Here is a 24,866-nt window from a genome sequence, read left to right on the forward strand (position 1 = left end):
ACCATACACCAAAGGCTGGGCTACGAGCCGTTCTGTTCAGCACAGTCTTGAGCCCTTTAAGTCCCCCACACAGACTACAAGGTGATATTCATGCTGAGAATGCTTCTGCCTGGATGGCTTGCGTGTTCTTCAAGCGAGCCCTTTGATTTTGCCTCCAGCCTCATAGAGGCTCCATTCAGGGAGCTAAGGATTAATTACTGTTTGTACACACCCATGCACTGTCACCGGGGCTCCATGCTGTTTGCTTCCAAAACTCAGCTAACACCAGAGAAAGGAATTCATGCATGTAATATCACAGGCCTCTCTGCTGGGAATGCCTTCTAATGAGATGCATTTTCCTGCTAGAGACCATCGCAGCCTAGCCCTTTTTTTATTTCATTATCCTTGACATCTTCAGCCACTGAATAATCAGATACTTTGGGGAAAACACTTAATAGCTTTCCCTCTTGAAATAAAATACATAGCAACTGAGTTCAAAGAATGCAAATCAAAGTGGTGTGTGGACACCTGATATGCAGCAAACACTATATTATAAACTTGTTCTGCTTTGATGAGCTAATTTGGCTGCAGATGGGGTCTGAGGGGTAGCTTTTGTCCTGTTGAGAAGAGCATGAAGAGAAGAAGGAGGGAACATGTACATTAAATGCATAAAATCGTTATATTTTCCCTGTGCAACTGCAGTTTGCCTAAAGATTACTTTAGTTCATTCCCAGTTTTTATAGCACTAGCCCAGGGAGCCTTAGAAGGTTACAATAATATGTTTTTGTAATATGGCTGATTATGACAGGATTTGATGGAACAGTGGACTATGTTACCCGGAGGCTGAGGAAAGCAGGCTCATAATGGCAGTCCTGAATAATAGTGATTATGAAATATTTTTAACATCTGTGACACAAACACATTTCTCTGATAGTCTATTGAAGATACAAAGCCACACAAAAACAACTCCCGTTGGACAATACCAGCAGGACGTTTTTCTTCGAATTTCCAAGATGTTTTCTAATTCAGAATTACAAACTATCCCACTTAGTATATTTTGGGAGAGCCATAAAGTACTGATAGGTATCAGGTTATTCAAATTGATTTGGCCTTTGGACATCAAATAATACCAAGAGTTATGTCATGGTCAAACAGGAGCATACCTTCAGTTGCTGCCTCCTTCTGTTTACAAGCAAAAAAAATATGTGTCTTTTTCTCTAAGGTGAACTGTTTTTTATAAATTCAGAATCTATCAAAGCAGATGGTGACTTTTTGTTATCATCTGAGATATAAGGATCAATGACCAGAATTTAGGGTGACAAAAATGTAGAAATTCCCCACAGTGATATCTCCACTATATTGATTTGTTCCCTGTGCTACAGAGCAAGCATCTGAGGCATATGTAAGGAAATCTGTTGACTCTGCTGCTTTTCCCTCTGCCTTGGCACACAGGAAGGCTGATGAAATCCCTCTTTCCCTGTACTGCTCATGGGCATCACTTTGCAAAAAGAGCCACAATGATTTAGGAGGAACACCTCACCAGACTCTGGGTTAGGCACAGAGGGATATCCTTCTCTTGCTACATCAAAACACAATCCTATTCCTTCTGCTAACACACCTCACCATAACCTGAATAGGAAATGCCTTTTGAGGCTAGGTTACAAAGAAGGAATTTACCAAGGTACTTCAGATAGCAACAGCCTCGTTACCAGCTGACAGATTGCTGTACATCAGATTTCATAGAGAAGGTGGTTCAGTATGTCTGCTTTCATTCAGCAGTATATCGCTTGTACACTTCACATGTAGAGCTAGCACAAGACAGCTTTAGGATGATGACTTCAAACAGTCATCTTCATTTTATTCCTTTCAATCTACATTGCCATAGTGATAAGTAGCAAAATGTCACCCTCTCTCACACAATATCTCTTCTATTTTACCTTCTTTACTAGAAATACATTGACATTCTCAGTCTAGTTCTTCACATGGCTAACTATACAGCAAGTGAAGTTATGCAGCATACTTTTACTCTATTTTCTTACAACACCTGAGCAGGCTGCAAAAATCCAAAATTAAAATAGTTCCATAGATTGTGCCACAATCTGAAAGAAGTTATGATTTTCCTATTTTAAAGCAATGCAATAATAAACACAACTGAAGGGAAACAACAGGAATGTAGGCAACTGAAGAGCTTGACAGGTCCCTCATAACATTATACACAAATCCACAAAGAGCATCAACATAGGACTTCTACTCTGCCAGTGACAATTAGCTCAAATGGGAAAGAGAAAGGTATTTGCTTACTCTATCCAAACTTGACTTGCATTCAGCAAACTGAGAACTGTTTCCATATCCACTTGCAGCCCACTTGAATCTTGGGTATCTATCACAGGTAAGTGAAGATACTGGGTCTAATTATGACCACCTTATTTCTGGCAACAAGAAGATTGTGAAGAAAGAAGCTTTAAAACAAAAATAGAGAGAATCAACGTATTTTAAAGCAATTCTCCAAAATAAATGGTGATTGCACACTGAAAAAATACAATTCCTTAAAAGCACATTCTTGGGTTGATAGGTTCTTTCTACATAAGTGTTTCTCTTCTGATCAGTGTGAATGAGAAAAGATTCAGCAGAGTTCCCAAGAGAGTAGCAATGTAAGAAGTTTTAGAACTTGAGTGCAAGGAAGGATGAAAATCTTTTGGGAAAAAACAAACAGCAACACAACCAAACTAGAAAAATCTGTTGTCTTCTCCCAGTCCTGCGTACATGGTTCTGGATCAGCTGAACTACAAAAATGTCAGAGAGCCTGCTCAAGGCCAGGCTATTTAAACACATCGATTAGACCTTGAAAGCACTTAAGTATGACATCAGATAAAGATGTTACATTGTTATGCTTTCCATAAAAAGAAGTCCAAAACCCTTTAGGAGACTAATTATTTAGTTAGGACAGAAGCTCAGAAGGCAGCTCAGAGCCTTTTAATAACCAGTTTGTGATGGCATTCCACAAATTAAATAGGTACTCCAAGAATGAAAAGTTCTGCATATTTAGGAGCACAATATACGCAATTATTAATGTCAATAAATTAAATGTATTTCTGAGACTGACACAAGTTGGGCTCTGAAGTGGAGCAGCAGGAAACCAGAAGTTTGCATATTTTTGTATTTGCATGTTAAGGGGAGATGAATGGGTAGAGCAAGGCAGAGAGCAATGGGAGCTGTGCTCAGCGTGCCTGCTGCTAGGGAGCACAGCTGCATGAACGAGGGGGAGAGGCAGGGGCTAGGGGTACCCATCAAAATAAAATTGGAGCAAAAGAAAGAGGGGGGAGGAGATTGTGGTTCATATACATACTATCTTATTATAAGCTGTATCCTGGAAACACAATCAAGCCCAGACACACTCCATTCAACACAGTCCCCAAGTGTTTAAGTTATTAGCAGGCTCTACAAACTGTGAGATACATAATCTGGTCTTCAGAGGCAAAAATGTTATCATTTTAAATGTATGCAAATGTAATGTAATTGTATGATATTATGGTACATTATTAGTAACTGCAATAATAACTCATGGGTTCTATCCTGCACCTACTGAAGTAGTTGGCAAATTTCCCAATGATTTTAATTGGAGCAGATATGCCAGTCAGAGCCATTTCTTTCCAGAGGGAAACAAAAATACCTTATAAGGTTCTGCAACTGTATATGACTGCTTATGGTGAGAAATGATCACTGTAAACATCTGAAAACATCAGAATATTAGCAATTAATCAAATGCAATTTTCCAGTCTGGAGTCAGTTGAGGCTTCAAAGTCAGTATCCACACCTCACTGGGTATGGCTCTTCCAAGAAATTATTTCAGTGCATTTTGGTCTCCATAAATGTTAGGCATTTGATATTAATACCCTATGTGTGTGGAACTATTCCTCAGGACTTTGACAGAGCAATTTTTGTGGAAGCATTATATTGGCATGTGTTTGACCCTCTGGCATAGTACTAACCAGAAGCTATTTAGTTACAACACTAAACTGTGCTTCTGAGCTCCAAGAAATAGGATGCATAATTTATTTTCTCTATAAGTGGAAACTCAGATAATTTTTGTGCTTTTGTGCTTTCATTTGCCTGAAAGGTATTTCATTAATTAGCAATCACATATGCCATAGAACACATTTCTTAAGGAGACTGAACTTTATGAGCTGCTGGTCTGGAGAAAGACACTGTTGTGATTCATGCATATAGATTGCAGGTATCTCACAGCCACTGTAAGTATGGAAATACAGCTTATTTGCATGCAAGCAACTTGCAACCCTTTACAAGTTTAATGTCTTAAAGTCAGTACTAAGAGCAGTCTGCCAAAACAGGCTGCTGGTACCCTTGGCTCTTTCCTTAGACAGTCACAGGTTCCCCTAAATTCCACAAAATTTCCCTTTGTACTGTGCAGGAGGGAAATAGAGATCAGGGACCGTATTTCCTGAAGATAGAGATGAGGCTCTGGGGAGTCAGCAGCAAAACAGCTACGGTGTAGGGAATGCCACATGCTGCTACAGTCACATCTTACAGGCAGTACATAGATCACCCTGAAAGTAATGCCTCCTATTTATTTCTGTGGAAACTACAACAGATGCAAAGAGCACAATAACTCTAGTTGATAGAGAAAATTCTCAGCTACAAAACACTCTTTTTCAACACAGCCACCAGCATTAGCTTTGCATTTCCACCAGCGATGAACAGGAGCCTGCATGCTGTGCTCCTAAAAATCTGGACCAGCAGAAGAGACCCACTGTTACTGTCACCACTGCTGAAATGCACCATCCATCACTGTACTCACAACCACTATTTAGTCTCCATAAATGTTCATCAAGCATCAATGAATGTCATTTTTTTCCACTTGGAGAAGTTCAGTGCCACACCTTTGCTTCATATGCACTCCTGTGTCAGACATTATTTTGTCAGACATTATTTTGTCAGACTGCCCCTCTGCTGCTATAAGACACATGGAAACAAAACGTCATGGAATATTGGTAGTAGAAGGTTCAACCTCTACTGCCATACAAAGAACATCCGCATCTGACATTGTAGGCCAATATAATAAAATAGGAGGCCCTACTTTCAGAGCAGCCCGTGTATTTTAACAACATGCCTGTACGTGCTCTTTAAAGCAAGACAAAGGTGGAAGGAGAATCCTGATACCAAAAATTAAAATGGAAGTTTTGCTATTATTTCAGAAGAAGCTGCACCATCTCTGCAGAATTTGGCAAAAACGAATGAAAGCATTTTTAGTCCTCATAGGCCCCATCTGTCTTACATTTCATACAAAAAGCTTCATTCAAAATTCCTTAAAACAGCCCCATATTTTTGACTTTGTGAAAGTGGCCAAGCCCATACACCAAAGTGGTATGACCATAAACAGACTTAATGGAAGTTAACAGATTACACAGTCCTTTGTCATTATATTGTTCTCTGACGCTACAATTCACATGACCAAAGCAAAGAGTGATGATCTTTGTAGTTAGTGATAGTCTGAAACGATCCATCTGATTTATGTAATTGCTTATCACAGGTGCTATCAGAAACCTGCCTCTGCAGTAGAAGGCTGATCACTTACCTTTGTGAAATAACCATAAAATCAGCACAGAATGGAATTTATTTACCCCCTTGCAGAGATGGATCTCTCACAGTCACAGAGTAATTCTGCTCCAAAACATCAGAGTACTTATGCTGTAGAATGTGATGTTTCTAAAATGAATAAATAGGCTATGTACAAGAAGAACAGCTTCAAATATTAAAGTTCTTGCTGAGAAAAATGTACTCTGTGCATCCTAATGGGACAGAGATGATTGCATAACGGCACACTTTGCCTATATCTTATTTTCTACATAAAGCAGTGGCAATCTCAACAAAAGATAGATAGGCACATAGATATCTAGAGATATTTTAAAAAAGCAAACAGCTTTAATACCCAGCAATCCTTCTCCTTTGTGATTGCATGCACCTGTTTTCGCTTTGATGCTGCTTTTCCCTAACTGGTGGCTGGCTGATGGTAGAAAGCAACTGAAGGCAGATTGCAAACAATTTTCTACAAATATTAGCTCAAATATTTAAATTAAAGGCTTCCAGCTATTTGTGGTCTCTTCATAACTTTCTCCCTAGGAAAGAAATACATCTTTGACTCAAATTAGTACAGATGAACAGCCTAATGAAAATTCTGCATTAAAACCTACATCAGGTTTGCACTAGTCTGCACATTAGCTAGGGTATCTAATTACCAATTAACAGCAGTAGGTTGAGCTAAAATCCTCATTCCCGCGCTGTTTAACTGACTTACTCACTTCCACAGAAATTACAAAGGGCTGTCTTCAGAGAGATTTTACTTTGAACTGGAATTAAAGAATGTGCATCCTGTTTGGGTTTTATTTTCTTTTAGTAAAAACAAGCTGTTTTTGTTCTTTTCCCATTAACATCTGAAGGATTGAGAGTTCTAAGATGCAAGGAAGATTTCAAAATTGAATTCTTGGATACGGGTGGAAAACAAATGCAAGCCCTGGTCCCTGCTGGGGTGGAGTAGGTGGGCTGCAGGCAAGGGCTGTGTGGGTTCATCCTCATAGGGCAGGTGCAATATCCCTCTCCTATCCCCTAAGAGGACAGGATGAGAGAGCTGGGAGAAGAGAAGGCTCCAGGAAGACCTGATAGCAGCCTTTCAGTATCTAAACAGTGGCTATAAGAAAGAAGGGGACAGACTCTTTAGCAGGGTCTGTGGTGACAGTACAAGGAGAAATGAAACTAAAAGAGAGAATATTTAAGCTAGATAGAATGAGAATGTTTTTTATGATAAGTGTAGGGAAGAACTGGCACAGATTGCCCAGAGAGGTAGATGCCCCACCCCTGGAGATCTACAAGGTTAGGCTGGATAGGGTTCTGAGCAATCTGATCTAGCTCTAGGTGTCCCTGTTAATTGCAGGGAGTGGGACTAGATGACCTCTAAGGGTCCCTTCCAACTCGAACAATTCCATGATTACCTAGGCACCTTGTTGTTCTCTACATGTTCAATACTTTAAAATTACTTTGAATTGCTCTTTCTCACCTATAAACATCTCAGAGACAATAACAACCTCCCCTCACTTTTTAAAAAATGGAAGCTATTTTTTGTTTCATGGTATTTTTGTGTTAATATGCGCAAATTGCTCCAAAATGTGCTGTTCTCTTCCGCAACTAACAATGTGTTATTATTGTTGCTATTCCCCCCTCTTTTTCTTCTTCCTCGTACAAAAGAAATAATCATGCTTTGGTATAGCAGGACTCTGAAAAAAAACTGCTGCAAGCATACATCTGTTTTCTACCACAGCCATCACCATTTTAGATCCCTGAGGTGTTGGAATAGAAAGAAATGCACAAGGAAGCCCCCAACCAAACCTTCCTACCGCGCAGCAACCCAGAAATGGGGAAGCAAAGGTAGAGGGAAACACACACAGGGAAACTAGAGGATGAGCGCTTAGCAGCTTTTGAATCCAAGCCCAATTTTCCCTGCTTTGGATTGAGGCACATGTGGCTGAGAAAAGATATTGTTGCTTTTTTTTTGTTGTTTTTTGTTTTTTTTTAAAGGCCAGGAAAAAATCCTGCCAGAGGTTCATGTTTTACATAAAGCTGCAGTCGAGACTTCACAAAGAAAATCTGCACACTTTTTATTTCTGGTTCAGAGGACTTACATGCTCTTTCTAATGATCTGGGCCTTCAGCAGTGGGTAATGCTTCCCAGTCCCCAGCTTAGTGCTCATGCAAAATTGAAGCACTTTTGAGGCAGTTTGGAGCCTACAGATGAATCTCAATGTGCAGGCAAAAAAAAAAGAATAATGGTTGTTTAGCACTTCACTAGAAGAAGTGAGGAAATTAGGGGAGAAAAAAATTCTATTGAACTTCAAACATCTGGGAAGCCACCAGAGAGCATCTGAATTTTGAGCAGCATGTTTACATTCTCTTTGCATAGTGGAAGAGCTGGAAAAGGAAAGAAAGAATAAATGGGCTTGTGTGTATATCTTTAAATAAATATATTTGTAACATTTTAAGGTAAAAATGTACATCAAGTTGTTTTGTTATTGACTTACTGACCTATTTATACAAAAAAGCACATACATGCATATATGCACGCATGTACCACACCCATTCTGAATGGATTTGAGAAGCAAAGACGAGGTGAAGCTGCCCCATTTCTGTGTAGTTGATGCAGTGACATGGTTCAGTGGCTGGTGCAGATATTGTGGAACAAAGGACAGACACGAAGTGACACAAAGGGTCACCTGGGAGCCTTCTCAAGATGTTTTTTCCCTTTTTTAGCCCACTTACGTGGGAACAGAAGGTTGGGGGAGATGTGTCACAGCCACACCGGTTTTCTGTCACCGTTGTTCTGTTTCCGTGTTTGTTTCATGGCTGCTTAGGGGTATGCTGACTACTGTATGAAAAATAAGTTAAGCAGCTGCTTTCAGAGAGACCCAGTGCACTAAGTGAAGTAACTTTCATCAGGCAAACCTGAAGGTCTGCCTGCTCCCACATCCCACTCATTGCAGAGATACTGTTACATAAGCCCCTGGGAAGCCCAAAGCAGCAATCAGACAACTGCAGTCCTCTCTAAAATCAAAACCTAGGACTAAATAATGGAAGAGGCCATGAGGGCCCAAAGATCAGTGTTCAGGGGGATGAAGAGATGCAGAAGAGACTGATGAAAGACGTCTTTTCTGCTCTCACAATCAAAATATGAAGAAGAGTGAGAAGTTATGAGTTATGAAAGGCACCCCATTAAAACGTGATGAGAAAGAGCAGCGAATGGCAGCTGTGCTGGTACACACCACATCATGTTGCTCAATAAGTATGAAGAAGGAATGCATAGGAAGGACAAAACAAGTACAAGCTGTGAACCCATACAGGCAGCACAAAATTAGATCCTGCATGGAGCAGAGCAGTGTGTGACATCTGCTACTCTTACTTGCCCCCTGAGCAATGATTTGGAGGCCTGCTGCTTAGTGAAAATAGGGCTATCGCTTGTTCTCAGCAAAGAAAAGGTAAAATATAATTTGAACCTTCTATTTCTCTGAATACTTTCAGGGATTTTAACGAAGAGACTTCAGACTGAGTCATTATTTTATTAATTAAGAAACCTACATGTATAGGATGCAAGCATTCATTCTCAGGTTGCTGGTGGCTGCAGCCCTTCTATTGGGCAGCACACAAAGCCCAGGCTCTGCTCTTCCTCTCCTCCATTCCTGTATCCAAAAAGCAACTGAAACTCACTTCCTGTGCCAAACAAAGCCAAAACTCATTGGCTTTATAAGGCACAAATACCCTAAGTTTTTATCTTTTTGTCCCAGAGAACTCAGCAGAGGTAAATAACAGAAAAGCAGAGTGATTTGCACAGAGATACATGGCAAACTCACAGAAAATTTGGAATGACTCTTCTCATGGGCTCATAATTACTCACAGAAAGAGCCTAGACAGAATTAACTTGCAGAAGGAGAAGGAGCTCCTTTTGCCTCCCTGTTAGTACCCCCAAATACCTAGCAGGAAAGAGCAAGAAAATTCAGTGCATTGGAGCTGGTACGAGCCTAAACCAACACATCAGTGCACCACATTGTTTTGGCACACAGGAACACCAGGTCAGGAAGTGGCTGGTCCCCTCATAACAACAGCCATGGCATAAGAACAGGCAGGAGCCCAGGGCTATGAGCATTAAAAGAAGATGTCTAGATGGAAGAGCTAGAAGTTGCCTCCCACAGATATTTACAGGGATAAAAACCCTCTGTAACACCATATGATTAATGAAGAATTTAATTATATGGTAATATATGCATTATAAGTGCGTTATTTACCATAAATACTATACTCAATAGAGCTAAATTCAAAATATACACAGTCTGTTGCAATCTTACTAACTAAAGAGAAAAAAATTATGGGTTCATCTGATGATTTTGCACTACCTATAAGCAGGAGAGCGAATGTATGGCCTAATGTACTTACTCTCTACACAAAAATATAACTTTCCTTCCTTTGATAAGTACTGAACTTAGTGATGTCTCTATTTCCTCCAAAAGAAAAAAAAGCAATAGTAACAACAAAAACAAAACAAAACAAAACCTCAAACTCAAAAAACACCATTATTTGAATTTTAATCCCAGAAAATGGAGATTCTCTGGAGGAGCATATATGCATTGCTTCTGAAGTTTTCAAAAAGGCTCTTTTTTTTATCAAAATGTACTAATTACTCAAGATAAAAGAGGAAAAACTGTCTTCTTGTAAAAATGCCTACAGTAGCTTTGCTGAGGGGTATTCACTTGAATAAGGTGTCAGGGTGTGCCAGGGACCACACTGACAGTAGCTGATTTGGGAGGTGCTAGTTGGGAGAGGAGAGCCCCTCTCATAGCAGTGATGGGCACAGGCCTCCCACAAGGTCACAGGGAGTGATGGGCAGAATGGAGGCCTGAGTGGCACCTGAAATAACACCAAACAAAATATCAAATAGGAAAATACTGTGGGTTTGCTCATATATTTCTAGGTAAGTAAACAACCTGTATCTTTCCATAGAATCTCAGTCCCTTGGGAACAGAGATTGCTGCTCTTTCTGGACCAGCTGCAGCCTTTCAGACCATACATATAGGCATGTTTCACTTACAGCATCCTTGCAGAGAGCAGAGTTAGAATTACTAAAGGAGATGGACTAGAGTATAAATTCCAGCCCACATCTCCAAACCGTTAATAGAAGCATTTAGAAAATGGTGGACACATTTTTAAATTTCCTTGAAATGAGTTGGATTAGGGGAGAGTACTGAAGGTATAGAACTAAAAATTGGCAACATGTTGCTAAGAAATAATTATTTTGAATTGAATACTTGATGTTTGTAATGGATTTGATCCAATGACAAACAGAAAATAAAATGGCTTATGACAATAGTGGAATGAAAACAATTCTTATTTATGATATGTGGTTACCCATACTAACATAATCCCATGGTATTCTGCCCCAGAGAGTCAAAATATTGCAGGCAGAGGCACAACTGCAGCATTTACTATCACTTGTAATTTCCTTACTGAAGTTGCTAAGGGAAACTAGTCATATTTTGAACACTTGAAAAATAATAAAGAGAATTAGGAGGCTATAGCAGGTCATGAAGCAAACAGACATTAAGGAAGAAATACACGCAGAAGGAAAAGAGCAAACATGCAGAAGGAAAAGAGAAAACAAGGAAAATGTTACCCCTGTGTGCTCCTCTCCTAGACTCATTCTTACATGGCACCTAAATTTCATATCTAAACTCCTAAATTAAGTTCCCCACAACTGATATTCAAGAAAGTGCTGCATTTTAACAATAGCAATAGTTTCTGTTGTTCATGAAAAATACCAGGACAAAAGCACACAACTGCTCAAAATGAGAGGGTGTAAGATGATCTTTGTAATAATCAAAAGTCCCAGCTTCAGCAAGGAATGTTAGCTGGAGGTCAAACAAATTGTTGGGGCTTTTGTTTGCTAGGGCAATGCAGCCTCAAAACATCATGTCACAAACACCAAAAGAGCTTTCATGAGATCTATACACACAGAGAAAAAGAAAGTGATAGAGTGCTGTGGAAGTGATATTTCTGTCTCTGTAAATGGTGCCAGAACAGCAGATAGTCACTGTGGAGGCTTCTCCATGCTGTATTGGCTGCAGCATCCTGCAAGAACTGCCTTAAAGGCAAAAGGGTAGTCAATCTTTGATCTTTCTGTTGAGGGAGAACTATTAAAGATTTAGCTAGTTGGACGCCTACTCCCTTGACATGCTGCCAAAGCCACTGCTTAAGGTAACAACCTCCTATTTGCCAGATCAATGCTGACCAAATGTCAAAAGCTCAGTCTCCTTTCATCAAATCTACAAGTCATCCAGAAATACATTATTAATGGGAAAAGGTAATGGTGGGAGGTAAGCACAGGAATCACAGCAGCAGCTATGTCAAGAGACTGAAATGAAGAAGTCTGAGACTTCTGTCTGAGAAGAACTTATTTACCCTACTGAGTGCAGTCTGAGAAGCCACCTGCAGCAGGTAGGATTCTCATTCTTATCCAGATTTTAACTTCATTGTTTTTATTGATTTGAGGAGAAACGGTGAGTGGAAGGGACTGCTCAAGGGAAGTACAGGGAGTTATCTTTATTCCCTGCTGAGGGCTAAGTGGCACTAGGATGTCCTGGTAGATGTTAGGTCCCCTGAGATCTTGCTTCTGAAGGCCGGAGATGGATAAAAGAATTGGTGATTTCACCTGGTTCTTAACAGAGCCTCCCTCAGCATGTCTTTCCACTGTGATGGCACAAATAAACTTGTTCATTTTGCATTACCTGAGCCCTCAGGACAGGTGCAGGAGTCTTTATTCCATCTTGCTGCTAATTGGGAGCACTCAGGAGGGAATCAGTAAACTCCCTGAGTCTTTCTCTCCCTGAGAAAAATAAGTTGTAGGCCAACAGAATGTTGACCAAATTGCTCTATACGTCTCATTAGCACTCGAAGTGTTCCAAACATTGTTTTCTCCTTGCTTGAAGCAGAGAAACAAGTACAAGTCACTGCCATTGCAGAGAGCAAGAGAGGGTTTATAGATCATTTCACCTTAATATTTATGGGGAAATTACTTCAATGCATATCCAAATGGATAAGCAGTAGTCCTGATTTCTCTCTTTTGAACAACAGGGCAATATTTATTTTGATTTAGCAGCATTTAATCCCTCTGGACAAATTAAAGTGGTGCAAGATACTGATTTTCTGTATGTCTGCAACTTTTCTGCCACCGCAGAACGTTTTTTCTGCATGTAAGTATTTCTCCATAAAAAACAGACAAGCAAGATAAAATCTTTTGCCATAGCCATTTTTAGAGGCACAATAATTTGGAAAATGTGCAAAAATTTTTCTAATAATTATTGATGCCATTAAGCTTCCCACTCTTTGACAATGGAATTCTCTTGCCCCCAGTAGCAGCAGTTCTGCAGGGTTCCTTCTACTTTCTTTGCTATTATCTTTTATGAAAGTCGGTCATAAAATCAAATGTGCTCCCTCAAAACAACTTCCATTTTTACTTTTTAAAGCCGATCTTCTTATTTCTTTACATATATTTTTTTCCACATTAATGGGAAAATATTCCAGTAAAACATTAAAAAATATACCATGACTTGCCTTGTATTTCATGTACATAGGAAATGAAAGTCAAAGATCCGCACTAAAGATTTTCAAAGCACCCATTTGACTTCTTTATGAAAATGCTTAACTTTTTCATAAAGAAGAAAAATTCCAGAGAGTCTGAAGTTTAAAGCAGAATTTAATGATCTTCTAAGTAAAGCTTCTGGCTTCTCAGGCTCAGTCACTGGAATTTTTTGCCAGGCTCTCTTCAGGCCAATTTGATTAAATAAAGTGGAACTAGAACACCCTGTCACTGTTACTGTTCTCATTCTCTCCAACCAGAAGGTAACAACTCCCACAGAGTCCCTGTGCGTGTTCCTCAAAGCAAAGTTTTACCTACTGTTTAAAATAGCACACACTGCAAAGTGCATAGGTACATAACTCTTTGTACCTTTTCCATTTTAAAGAAAAAGATTTATACACACATGTATATGTATATATGTACATACATAAAAGCAAATGCAGGAGAACTGTTTATTTCTCTCCTCTTAAAAATTAGCATTTTTAATATAGTCACTATTAGTGTCTGTCTGCTCTCTTCAATGAGAGTATGACTGCACTCTCATTCCTCCTCTTGCACACAATTACTGCTGTGCTGTTTTCTCTAGTTTTATTGGTGGCAGAAACAAATTTGCCTTATAAGAAGAGTTAATTATCTCTAGGCAGATTTAATTCCTTGCCACAGGCTCAAAATCCATGAGCGTATAATCTTTCTCAAATCAAAGCATATTTATCTCTTTCATGTATCATTTACAATTCCTAGAAAAAGTACTGCTGGCATTATACCTGTACTTTAGACACCTCTCTTTCCTATAACCTGTGCTGTAGAAAAGAAAGCATACTTGACCTTTACTATTTTCCTGTCATATATTTTATTGCCTGTTTATCTGGTTCCTTTGCTTCTGCTTTACTACCTGAGGGCCAGAGAGGGAAAGCTCAGTTCAAAAATGGCAGCTGAAGAGAACCTCAGCATGGTGCACCTCTTCATATTTGTGCAGAACAGACCTTAGGAGTGGTAAAACGTCACAGGAGAAGAATGTGCTGAGTTCTCAGATGCTTGGCTTACAAGATGGAGCTGCAGAACTACTTTATAAATGAGCTCTGGATTATTATAAGGTGAGTAAACAAGGAGTTTGCTGTTAGAGGTGCTCCAAGAAGACAGACTGAATTTCATGAGCCTTTCTACATGTGCAGACAAGGAAATGCACCAACTTTCTTCATATGTAGACAGGCACACACCCGCTCAATACATGCACACATAAGAGTTAGGCATATCCTGGCATGTGGAATTTTTCTCCAGCCTCCTTATCCACAAGCTTGAAGCCAGAAGCAGCACAGACATGAGCTCCCAACCCTTCACCACCCTCTGTGCAGCTCACGTGCTACTGCTGTACCCTGTGTCATAACTATTGTGCTAACTAGCCAAAAAAGCAAAAGAGACCTAAGCAGCCTCCAAAGTGGTAGAGTCAAAGGGCTTTGCAGGATGGCTGGTGCAAGCTGCCAAGCTGATCACCTCTTATGTTTAGTGCCTTCTCACTTTAGGCACCAATATGAATCCTCAAAGCTGTGGTATCCTACAGCTTCGTCTCCAGCTTCTTCTACAGCAGATATACATTCTCCTGAGTTTCCTTTATTTTGGAAAAAAAAAAGTTTCTATTTTACCTACAACTTTACTCCTATTAAACATACAGCTTATCCGTTTATATCCAACACTCTGTTATGAGCTGCAGATTCTCATTTTAAGTAGAGAAAGATGCACAAATGTTACACCTGTTATATGCATTAACCAACCCTCTGGCATCAACCAAGTTGACTGACAAATGTAGATTTTCTAATGTAGGTTCTCTAATTGGATATGGGTTTTGTTTACATGTAATTGCTGCTGTTTATCATTCAAAACATTTGTCCTCTAATATATTCAGCTGCGTCTCTTTTCAAGACTAGGCTTCTGCATTCTCTGCTTCAAATTATTTTGCAGCACCATGAAGTTCTTCTAGAATGAGATTTTTTAAAAAAAAAAAAGTGTTGCAATGAGTTTTTCACTTGCATTAAAAACTAATGTCCACACATCAGCATTTCTCACAGACCTGTAAGCTGTGTTGCAGAGCAAAGGTGCTAACAGGATGAGCCAGCTTTGTAACTTCTTGCTCTTATTTTGGCTTAAGCTTTTTAAGTCAGTGTTTCCTAAATGTAAACTACCTCCCATAATAAAGCTTGCAGAATGCATTTATTGTTAAGTATTCTCAATAATTTGTTGTTCTGTCTTGTTACGTTTAAAGTTCTTAGAATAAATATAATGCTTTTGTCTCCATTTTGCATTTTTTATTGGGCATTATTGCACCAATTTTACCAAACACACTAACACTAGACTATACATTAACCATGTGCGGACTTCTGGTATTCAAGTCAGTTTACTCAAGAGGTATGCAGCATTTTTAGGTATTCCTTTTTTCACTACAGAGCAGCGCTTTACTCAGCAGTTTTGTTTTGTAGCTGGGTGGATAAATGCTTGTTGTTAGTGTTATCTTTTGAGGCACAACTGATTTTTACAGGCCTTACATAAGCTTTTCCATAAGAAAGCCTGCCGTACTGTTTCATTGTTTACATGGAATGTTAATTCCCTTTCTCAGATCAGAAAGAAGAAGAAACTTGAAAACAATCATTTAGAAACTTATTTTTTCCTCCTCCAGATCAGCACAGAGCTGCTGAGTTCAAAACAAATGCTGTTTTAGTTCTTCTAGGTTACTGAGAAAAATCAGACCCTTCATTTTCAAAGCTGCCTCTGACTGTACTGCACAGAAGCCACAATGCAGTTACTGAATACTGATGTTGATAAAAGCTTAAAGAACTAACAGTGATAGCTGTTCTCTTGCTTGTCCTTCACAGCAGTGCACTACCATGGATAGGAAAAAAAAAAAGAAAAGAAAAAAAAGCTGATGTATTAAGATATTTCTTTTTTGAGTTTTTCTGCTGCATCCACCCTGCTGGAATAGCCTATTCTTACAATCAAATAAAGAGGCCCTAAGTTTAATATAGATTTTTTCAAGAGTCTTTCTTCCCTACACCCACCTTCTCTTTCTCAAGCTGAGAGCACCACAGTACTGTTAAAAGCTTATGCTTCTGATCTCTGTACAAATAAATGAGCTGAAACAAATAAAAGCCAGTTCACAAGAGACTTCCAAGACATCTGGTGGAGTTATTTTTCTAAGTAATTAGACCAAGTGGTGGTGTAATTCCCAAATGAAAGGTACCTTCTTGTTTAGTATCCTGCTATTTCTCAGAGCCATCAAAACTGCTGTTTTGAGTTTTTGAAGTAAGTTTTCCTTCTCTCCTTGCATGTTACTCCAACTCAATTGATTACCAGTCTTCCCAAATTGGAACAATCATATCTTTGATTTCCTCTAGATAATAGTTCAAGTTTTTAAGCTTTGCCTCCAGCCCCCATGAATGCCACTGGATTTCCGATACTGACTGAGGAAGGATGAGGCTCTGGGCTTTTTATTTCTTTCTTTTCCTTGCTAACATACTGTTCTCCATCATACGGGGCTCTGTGGAGCAGGTGAAAAATGTAACAGAATAATAGCCAGGTGCTTTCTCTGGATCAATACCCTGCTCTAAACTGTGCTCACATGTACTTTCTCCTTCCCACATAGAATCATGCTAGAAGATGATTTAATTTTTTTTTCTTTTTCCTATTTTCCCCCAAATCTCCCCATGAAAAACCCTATTCTAGGAACAACCCATATACTTTTCAGCACTTTCTGGAAATTGTGGTTCTTGGCCTGTACCTAAAATGCAGAACAACCACTCAGAATCTGTGACACTAGAGAAGTGAACAAAGGGGTAGATTTGGCTAAGGAAATAATTCTCTATTTCTTGCGGAAGGTCCTTATGGTTTTTGGTTCAGATGAGAGTAGGACCCTCTACAAATCACATTTTACTAACTGACCAGGATGCTGACACTACGTCTGTGCTATGACAGGTACTGCTCAGTATTGCCAGTTGCAGAATTCACAACTGTATCAGGAGAAAGAAAAGTAGCTGCCATATGAGTAACTGCTAGATTACAAAGGTCGGCTTGATATGAAGCATTTTAAATCTCATGTTGTAATGGAAACTCACCAGAGGTTTCATCTACTCTCTCATCCACCACATGGTCCTTCTGATGAACCCATTCACTGTTGCACTTAAAATAGATCTGTGTGGCTGGGCTTGCTTTGCAGTACAGATTCACAGGCTTGTTTTTCACTATGTAAGCTTCTTCGGGTTCAATGAGAAAGTGGGGCAATGGCTCTGGAGGATCAGAAGGAAAAGTTTCTGGAAGTTCATGAAAAAAATCATCATCTGCAAAAAAAGAAACAAGAAGGGCAAATGAAACAACCAAAATTCAGCTGTCAAAGACTCACAAGTACTTCCTGATCATGCTTTTCAAATAAAAGGTTATCTTAGACAGAGGCTTAAATGCACTGCTGTTTGCAGACTAGAAGAAATTTTTCTTTACATCCTCAGTTCTCCTTTCTCTATGTGATGTGACAGCGATGTGCACATTCACATGACTGGGAACGGCCCTCTGTTATCATCACCAGCAACACAAGCAATAAAACATTATGTTAGCACTTGGGAGAGTTGACTGAAAAACCGTAAAAAGAAATAATAGAAACTTTTGAAGGCTTCAAGGTCACACTTTACTATTGTGACTTATCGCTGTGTTTAATCAAGTGAATGCACAGAGCAAGTATAAGCTGAGGATGTTACAAATAGGAAATAACGCCTTTCATTTTAGATGAACAATTTTAAATTCTCTTTAAGAGCAGAAGACTAAATGCATGTCCGGTCTACGCCTCTTTGTTCAGCATTCAGATTGTTGTGAAGACTGCTAATGAGATTGTCAAGCTGTATTTAATGTATTTGGTTTGTGGCACCATCGTCTGTGCTGTTCCCACCATGGAGAGGACGCAGGAGCTGCAACATGGGGCATGGCAGCTGTGAGGGGGTGAAACTTTGGCCCAGTGAAACCCATGCTATAGATTTAAGGAACCTGTGCACCTCTCTGGAGCTGCTGGTCATGAATAAATTCAGTGCAAGAAGTCTGAGGAAGGAAAAGATTCCAAATATACAGAAGGAATCACTAAAACCACCCAACCTACGTACCTTCCTTCTCTCGCTCCCCTCTTCACAAACCTCTTTCAAGCCCTTCTACCCCTTTCTGCTTAGTATTTATGCAGCAGAAAACACCAATTTAGTGGAGATAGCATCATTTCAGTTGAGAACAACCCCTGTTCCACTCACTTGCTGTCAATGCGTGCAAGAATTAGGGGAGGATAGGGCCAGGTGGGATTGCCAAATGGTGACAGATCCATCAGCAATAAGCTCGATGGTCCTGAGAGCTCTACTCAACCTCCTTCTTTCTGCCTCTGAAGCAGTTATCACTATTAACAGTGATGGATGTTGCTGGTGAGCAATAAAACAGCACAGAATATCAAACTAAAAGTCCTGCAGAAGGCTGGCTATTTCCTTTCTGCCAGTCTTCATGACGACAAAATGTCAGGCAGCTCCTTCCCCTACCTAGGATATGCCTGAACCAGCTGTGCCCAGAATTACATGGGCATGGAAGGCTCTTCTTCTAGCCATAGCATTGCAGAATGATGAGAAAGAGCAGTGACAAAAGGAGGAAATGGGACGAGAAGACAGCTGGATGCCCAGGGAGGACCCTGTGCAGTAAGAGACTTTGTGAGCCTCTTGAACTGCTTATGAATATAGCATAAGTTCACCTTTTTTCACATTAATTCATAATTGCCTACCATTTTTTCTCTGTTTTAATGAGCTTGTTTCATTGCCACATCACTCCTTCAGAGATAACACAATGGAGCTGTTAAACATACGAAGAAAGGACCACTAAATACAGCCTGGCATTTTTCTAGCAAAGAGAACATCTGTGACATACAATAATAATTCAGTTTCCATCTCTAGTGCTCCAAATAGTTCAATTTAATTTTTAACGCTTTCCTTCCTTCCTCTTTCCATTCTGACCAGTTCAGACACCCTTTCTGCAGTCCTCTGTCCATTTCTCATTAGGTATTTCTTCCTTGCTCTGTTCTGCTCTCCAGTTCTTCCCAAAGGGAATGATGATATTCAGTGAGCAAGGTGACACAACGTTTGGTTTCCTGACAAAGAAACATGCTTCAACCGAAGCAAAAGGATTTCCAGCATTCTGCCTGTATCTCCCCGCTTTCCCACTGCTTCCCTCCCTCACACACTTTGCTCCACAGCCACATGCAGCACAGCAACATTAGAGATGAATCATTTCCTCTGAATTGCCACAGGATGTATCTTTTTCTTCTGGTCATTTAATTGCAAATCAGTGAGCAGACAGATGGAAACTAACAAAGCACACATATGTTTCATAATTAAACAAGTATTGCTTCACTAATTTCTGGTGACTGGAAGAATAAATGTATTTATTTTCACCTCTAGATTTCAGCACATTATCAAAAGCAATACTTCTGCTGCCTGACCAATTAACTGCATCTTAGCAAAGATGTAAATAAAAAGTCTAAAAGGAAGAAGAGAGCTGCAGTAAAGACAAAGGTGTGGGTTTGCTTGTTGCGTTCAAATTGTTGGAAAAGTTTATTCCAACAAGCAAATAAACAGGACCCAACCCAAGTCACATGTTGGTGGATTACAGGTAAAGCACAGGCTACTCATTTGGAGTAGGATTTGGAACCAAATTAAGATAAAATTTTGAGTTTTTTTTAAATGGAATTATATATTGTTACGCTTTCATGGTGATGTTTGCAGCAATGTGAACGGATAATTATAATGGTAGTGTATTATGTATAAATTATTCTGAAAGATCAAACACATTTACTTCTGAAAACATCAATAGAGAATACTTGAAAATGCTCAGAATTTTTGCAACTCTCTACAAAGCTTTCAGCAGAACTTAAAGTCATTTAATGAATCTATGTTTTCATTAAGCAATGTTTCCAGTGATTTTATAAATACTTCCATCAAAGTTTCTCCTGACCAGTTAAGCATGGACCAGTCCCCTATCCAAAAGAGCACTGACTTAGTTTTCTGAGGAATTACTGTGTTGCAACTACTGGTCTGTTTCTATAGAGCAGGTGGAGGTCAGCTCTCACAGTGTGCTCCATCTCTGTACAGGGGGATAAATCTTGTCTGAGAGTTTGATCTCAGTCTTCCCGATGATCCTCTCTGGTTATTTAAAATTTTTATCTCCCAATTGGTAAATGAAGAAGCAAGTTTTATTCTGCTCTTATTGAACTATGCTAAAGAGGTAGACAATTTTTCCTCTGTCTGAGGAAACAAACTTGATTGCCAATCATTCTGCCATGGCTTCTTCACAACCTTGATCAAATACAAACACAAGTCATGCACACTTCTCCCCTGTTATAACAAATCCCCTTTTGTGCTCAGCAACTTTGAGCTGCAAGTTTACTTCTGCAATATGTCACATTCATCTTTATTTTCACATAATAAAGTGTACAGCCCATCTGTTGTTATTGACTGATTTATGCTAGCAAGACAAAAGACCTGATTAATGGTACCACTAAACTGATTTCACTTATGCAATTCATTCATATTAAGAGACTAAATTTTAAAAAGTCCTTTTAATCTATAAATTTAATTTGGATTTTTTATTTTAGTTGCTGGCCTGAATACAGATGTGTTTTTCTATGTATCTTCTGTAGTATTGGACAATTTCATATATATTTTAAGTGCAAATGAAATGCAAAATATATAGGAATAGGTAAAGTGTTACTGAAATCAGCACTGAAGCTGGTACAGAATGACACACATTGAAATTTCAGTTTAATTTTAGTTTAATTTTCTATGAAGCTAAAAACAAACCTTTTTCTAAGCAAGAGCCTTTTGATGTCAACGTCTTTATTCTTTTCATGCACTTGTTTGTAAAACTATGTATTTTAGCTCTTCAAGCATAACAAGTGGAAAAAGACATTTTATAGTACACTTTCCTTTTTATGGACTAGTATCCCTGTTCTAATCTGTGGCAGGAAAATATTGTGTTTCATACACCAATCTATTCATCTCTAGATCACTAGTTTTATTACTATATATTGAGATTTAATTCTCATCAGCCCGGTATATAACTCACTATATTTCTGAACTGCGAGACTTATACTATTATTGCTTAGATCATAATAGATAGGATCATTATCTCCTCGCGTGAGACCTGCAGCAAATTCTCCTCAAATGGAATTCACTTCAGAGTGAGTCAAGAGCAATTTAAAATGAATGACTGTGAAGCTAATTCTGTTTGCATTTGGATGCCCATCACTCGGCAAGATCATTCCCTGCGTGTTGCAAAGAAGGCAGCCGGAGCTAAATATATGGATGGGATTTTTGTTTGGTTTTTAATGTTATGATTAAAAGCTTTCTAGAGCAACGAGTATTGTTTACTGTGAGATTAACAGCAGGTGCTAGCTTGGTAAGACAGCTTTCTCAGGATGGAGGCAACGGTTTGTTTTACAGTGCATGCTTCCTGAAAACAGGGACAAATTGCTCGATTCAAGTCCTTTGGTCCCAGAATTTTCTTAATTCCCAGGAAGGATATGCAATATAATGCTGCCACCAGATGGGAAGCATGAAAGTAAAAATCCCGCATGCCATACAGCGTGCTTCCACCTTATAGCCCATTTATGTTGCCTGAGCTAGAAACTTTGTCATGAAAATTAGGCCAAACAGCATGAGAAGTGGGAGAAAAAGGATTTCTTCAAAGATGCAATGAGATGTAATTCTCTCCATCAACTTACTTCTTTGGATTACTGCCCTGTCAGTTGTCCCTCTTGTCCCTATCCCATCCCAGGAGCCCACTGAAAAGAGAAAGCATATTTCCCTGCCTTACCCTATGAAGGAAGAGGAGAAGGTGGCTTTCTCAGCACTGTATACTCTGTCAGCCCTGCAGCCAACTGATGGCAAGGACAGCACACTATGAGGCAATCACATCTTATTCTTCAGTATCTCAGCAAAGAAAGATTTCATCAAAAAGCCTGGGAAGACTGCAGTTTTATAACAGCATCATATTTAGCCAGCCTGGAAGGCTCAGATCTGCTTGCTTGGGGTGGAATTCATTGCAGGCCTTCTGTATCTAAAAAAGTCTTTGGCTTTGTGGCAGCCCACAAATGAGATGCATGCTGAAACTTGTTGAACTCTATTAGAAACATATTGAAGGGATTTCAGGCTTACATTTACTGAGCACTGACAAAAGTGAATGAACTTTTAGCAGGGAAAGCAGAGGGCAGGCACAGTTTGGGGGAAAAGGGAAGGGAAGAGGATTGATAGAGCACTCAATGAAATGGGTGAGTTCTGTTCAGAAACATAATAAATAAATATCAGAAAGAAGAGTGAACTTCTCCTGCACCCACAAGGGCTCAGTGCAGACAATCCTATCTTGGCTGAATGACACCTCCCCAGGAGGACAAATGCAAACTCTGCATGGTATAGAATGAAAGCCATCAACACTGAGCAGTTATACATAGATCAGGAGGCTGCTGGGCCGGAGTCTGCTCTCAACACACATATGAAACAAAACTCAAATACATCCCTTCTTTTCTTCTTTTACCCTCACCAAAGGAAGCAACTTCAATATAGGTCCAGGAAGCAATGTGCAATCTATTGTCAGGCACAGGTGCCAACCTGAAGCCCTTTCTAAAGCCAGAAAATGGTCATTTGTGGCATCTGAAATACTGCATTTTTAGTTCAACTTGAGTACAGGAAAGAGGTTTCTTCTGTCTGATGACAGGCCTCCTATACTGAATATAATGAATACATGAATAAATAAATAACATCTAGGCTACCAGAGATCTGATGCAGTAATACTTTTCATTTTATCCACCTTATCTTGACCAGCCTATCTCAGCAAGCTGGGGAGAGCTGAAAGAGAGAAGAGAGCATCAGCTTTCTTGTGTAACATCAGCACACATCTCGACATTGCATGAGCTAAGGCTGAGAGCAGTGGTTCAAGAATTGGAAAACTGCACAGCTGCAGAAGCAAGAGGAGCCTATGTAGGACTATGTAGAACTGCAGTGAACAGGACTGCTCTCATTGCACGCTTCACTCCATTTTCCTGTTTCATATGAATGGAGCATGGTCAGATATTAAATCAATGGCAAAGGAAGACGAAACAGTAAACAGTTATCCCTCTGACACGGCTAACATGGACACTAATGTGGACACTCTGCACAACTGGGTTACCTACAGCAATCAGCTTGTGCCCTGTTACCTCTTCCTTGGCCGTACCTTCTCCTTTCCTCCCACATCGATGCTTAGCCTGGTAAAACTGTACTGATGATAATCAAGTCATATCTGATTTGTATCTGAGTAACAAAAAGGAGATTTAGATCAAAAGCAGGAAAACAATTTTTTACTTGGATGCATTAAAGAGTGTGTACTAGCTTTATAAAGCAATGTGCAAGTTATGTATCATTGCCTGGCAAAATGCATCTTCCCCCAGATCATTTAATTCATAATTATAATTAAATTTACTATTTTTCCTGAGGCCAATGGCAGTTTTATTATTACTCAGATCAGAGGCAATCCAAAAACAGAATGTGTCCTCAAAATGATTCTTGCAGCCTTCTGTAAGAGACAGAGCTCTTTGTAGATCGTGCTGCTAATCCAGCGGACATGGGTACAGACACAGACATGACATTTAAGGTGCTATATCCAGATCTTTACCATTGCCTTGAGACAAACTCCGTCAGACTATAAGCTGCTGTGGAAACATACAGGGGATGGCACAGGTATTTGCTAGCATTGGACTCAGTATAGGAAAAAGCCAGAACAGAGTGCAATTTCACACAAGGCACTGAAACTACTTTCTGCAGAATAAGAAAAGCAACAAAGCATTCTTTGTGCAATGGGGTTTATAATAATTGTCGTCAGTACAAGAAATCTAATGCAGTAATCTGCATATTATGTTCATTATGAAGCTGCCTAGCCATTTAGATAGACAAATAAAGGTGGAGGCAAATGAAAAGTAAAGAGGCAATGCCCTGTCTCTGCCATCCTTCCTTACAACACATCCATTAATTCTAGTGGAAACTTTGCTCTTGTGCTTTTACAGAGCTATTGGACTGGGTTGGTTTGGCTACGTCACCAAGGCTAACAAATGTGCAGCATCTGAAAATAAAATAGGGCTTGTAAACAACAAATGGCATCAGTGAAATTTCTTTGTAACTTATCATGTGGAAGATTGCTCTCCTTTGTCCCGTTGCTCTCTCCAATTCTTTCAAAATAATAAAAGATTCATGTTTTAAAAAAACTAAGCAGGTTGAGGAGTGTTTCAGAAACTTTATCTCCCTTTCTCTGTCATATAACAAAAACACAAAGAGTAACAAGAAGTGTTAGTTCACTGAGTGCATATGCTGTATTCTTTAAGTGTGAGCTCTAGGCATTTACTCTACTTACTAAACTGCCAGGGCTGTGTTGGACATGGTTGTGCTTGTAGAGCTCATGCAATTGGGGCTGCGTGCTCCATTTTTCTATTCTGCATTATGAGTACGATATACACACAGTGAAGGAACAGGGCCAGATAGCGTCTGTAGACTGAAATGCATTTTTCCTTTTGGATTCTACTCAGCAGTGAGCTTGCATGATAGCATGAGATTCCTTCCCAACCACCTGCAAAGCAAAGTCTGATTTGAAACATTTCTGCTCCAGTTGCCATTAGCAGTCGTAAT

General features: G+C 39.5%; 1 protein-coding gene across 1 annotated transcript in view; it reads right to left on the bottom strand.

Moving 5' to 3' along the window:
• The window catches only part of UNC5C (unc-5 netrin receptor C), a 132,947-nt gene that overhangs the window by 67,779 nt on the left and 40,302 nt on the right, over positions 1–24,866 (bottom strand). Inside the window, exon 2 of the mRNA XM_031553273.1 lies at positions 17,265–17,486. Coding sequence (XP_031409133.1) covers positions 17,265–17,486 — 222 coding nt within the window. The remainder of the gene's footprint in view (positions 1–17,264; positions 17,487–24,866) is intronic.

The sequence above is a fragment of the Meleagris gallopavo genome, chromosome 4 (genome assembly GCF_000146605.3).
Source record: "Meleagris gallopavo isolate NT-WF06-2002-E0010 breed Aviagen turkey brand Nicholas breeding stock chromosome 4, Turkey_5.1, whole genome shotgun sequence".
NCBI classification, from domain to species: Eukaryota; Metazoa; Chordata; class Aves; order Galliformes; family Phasianidae; genus Meleagris; species Meleagris gallopavo.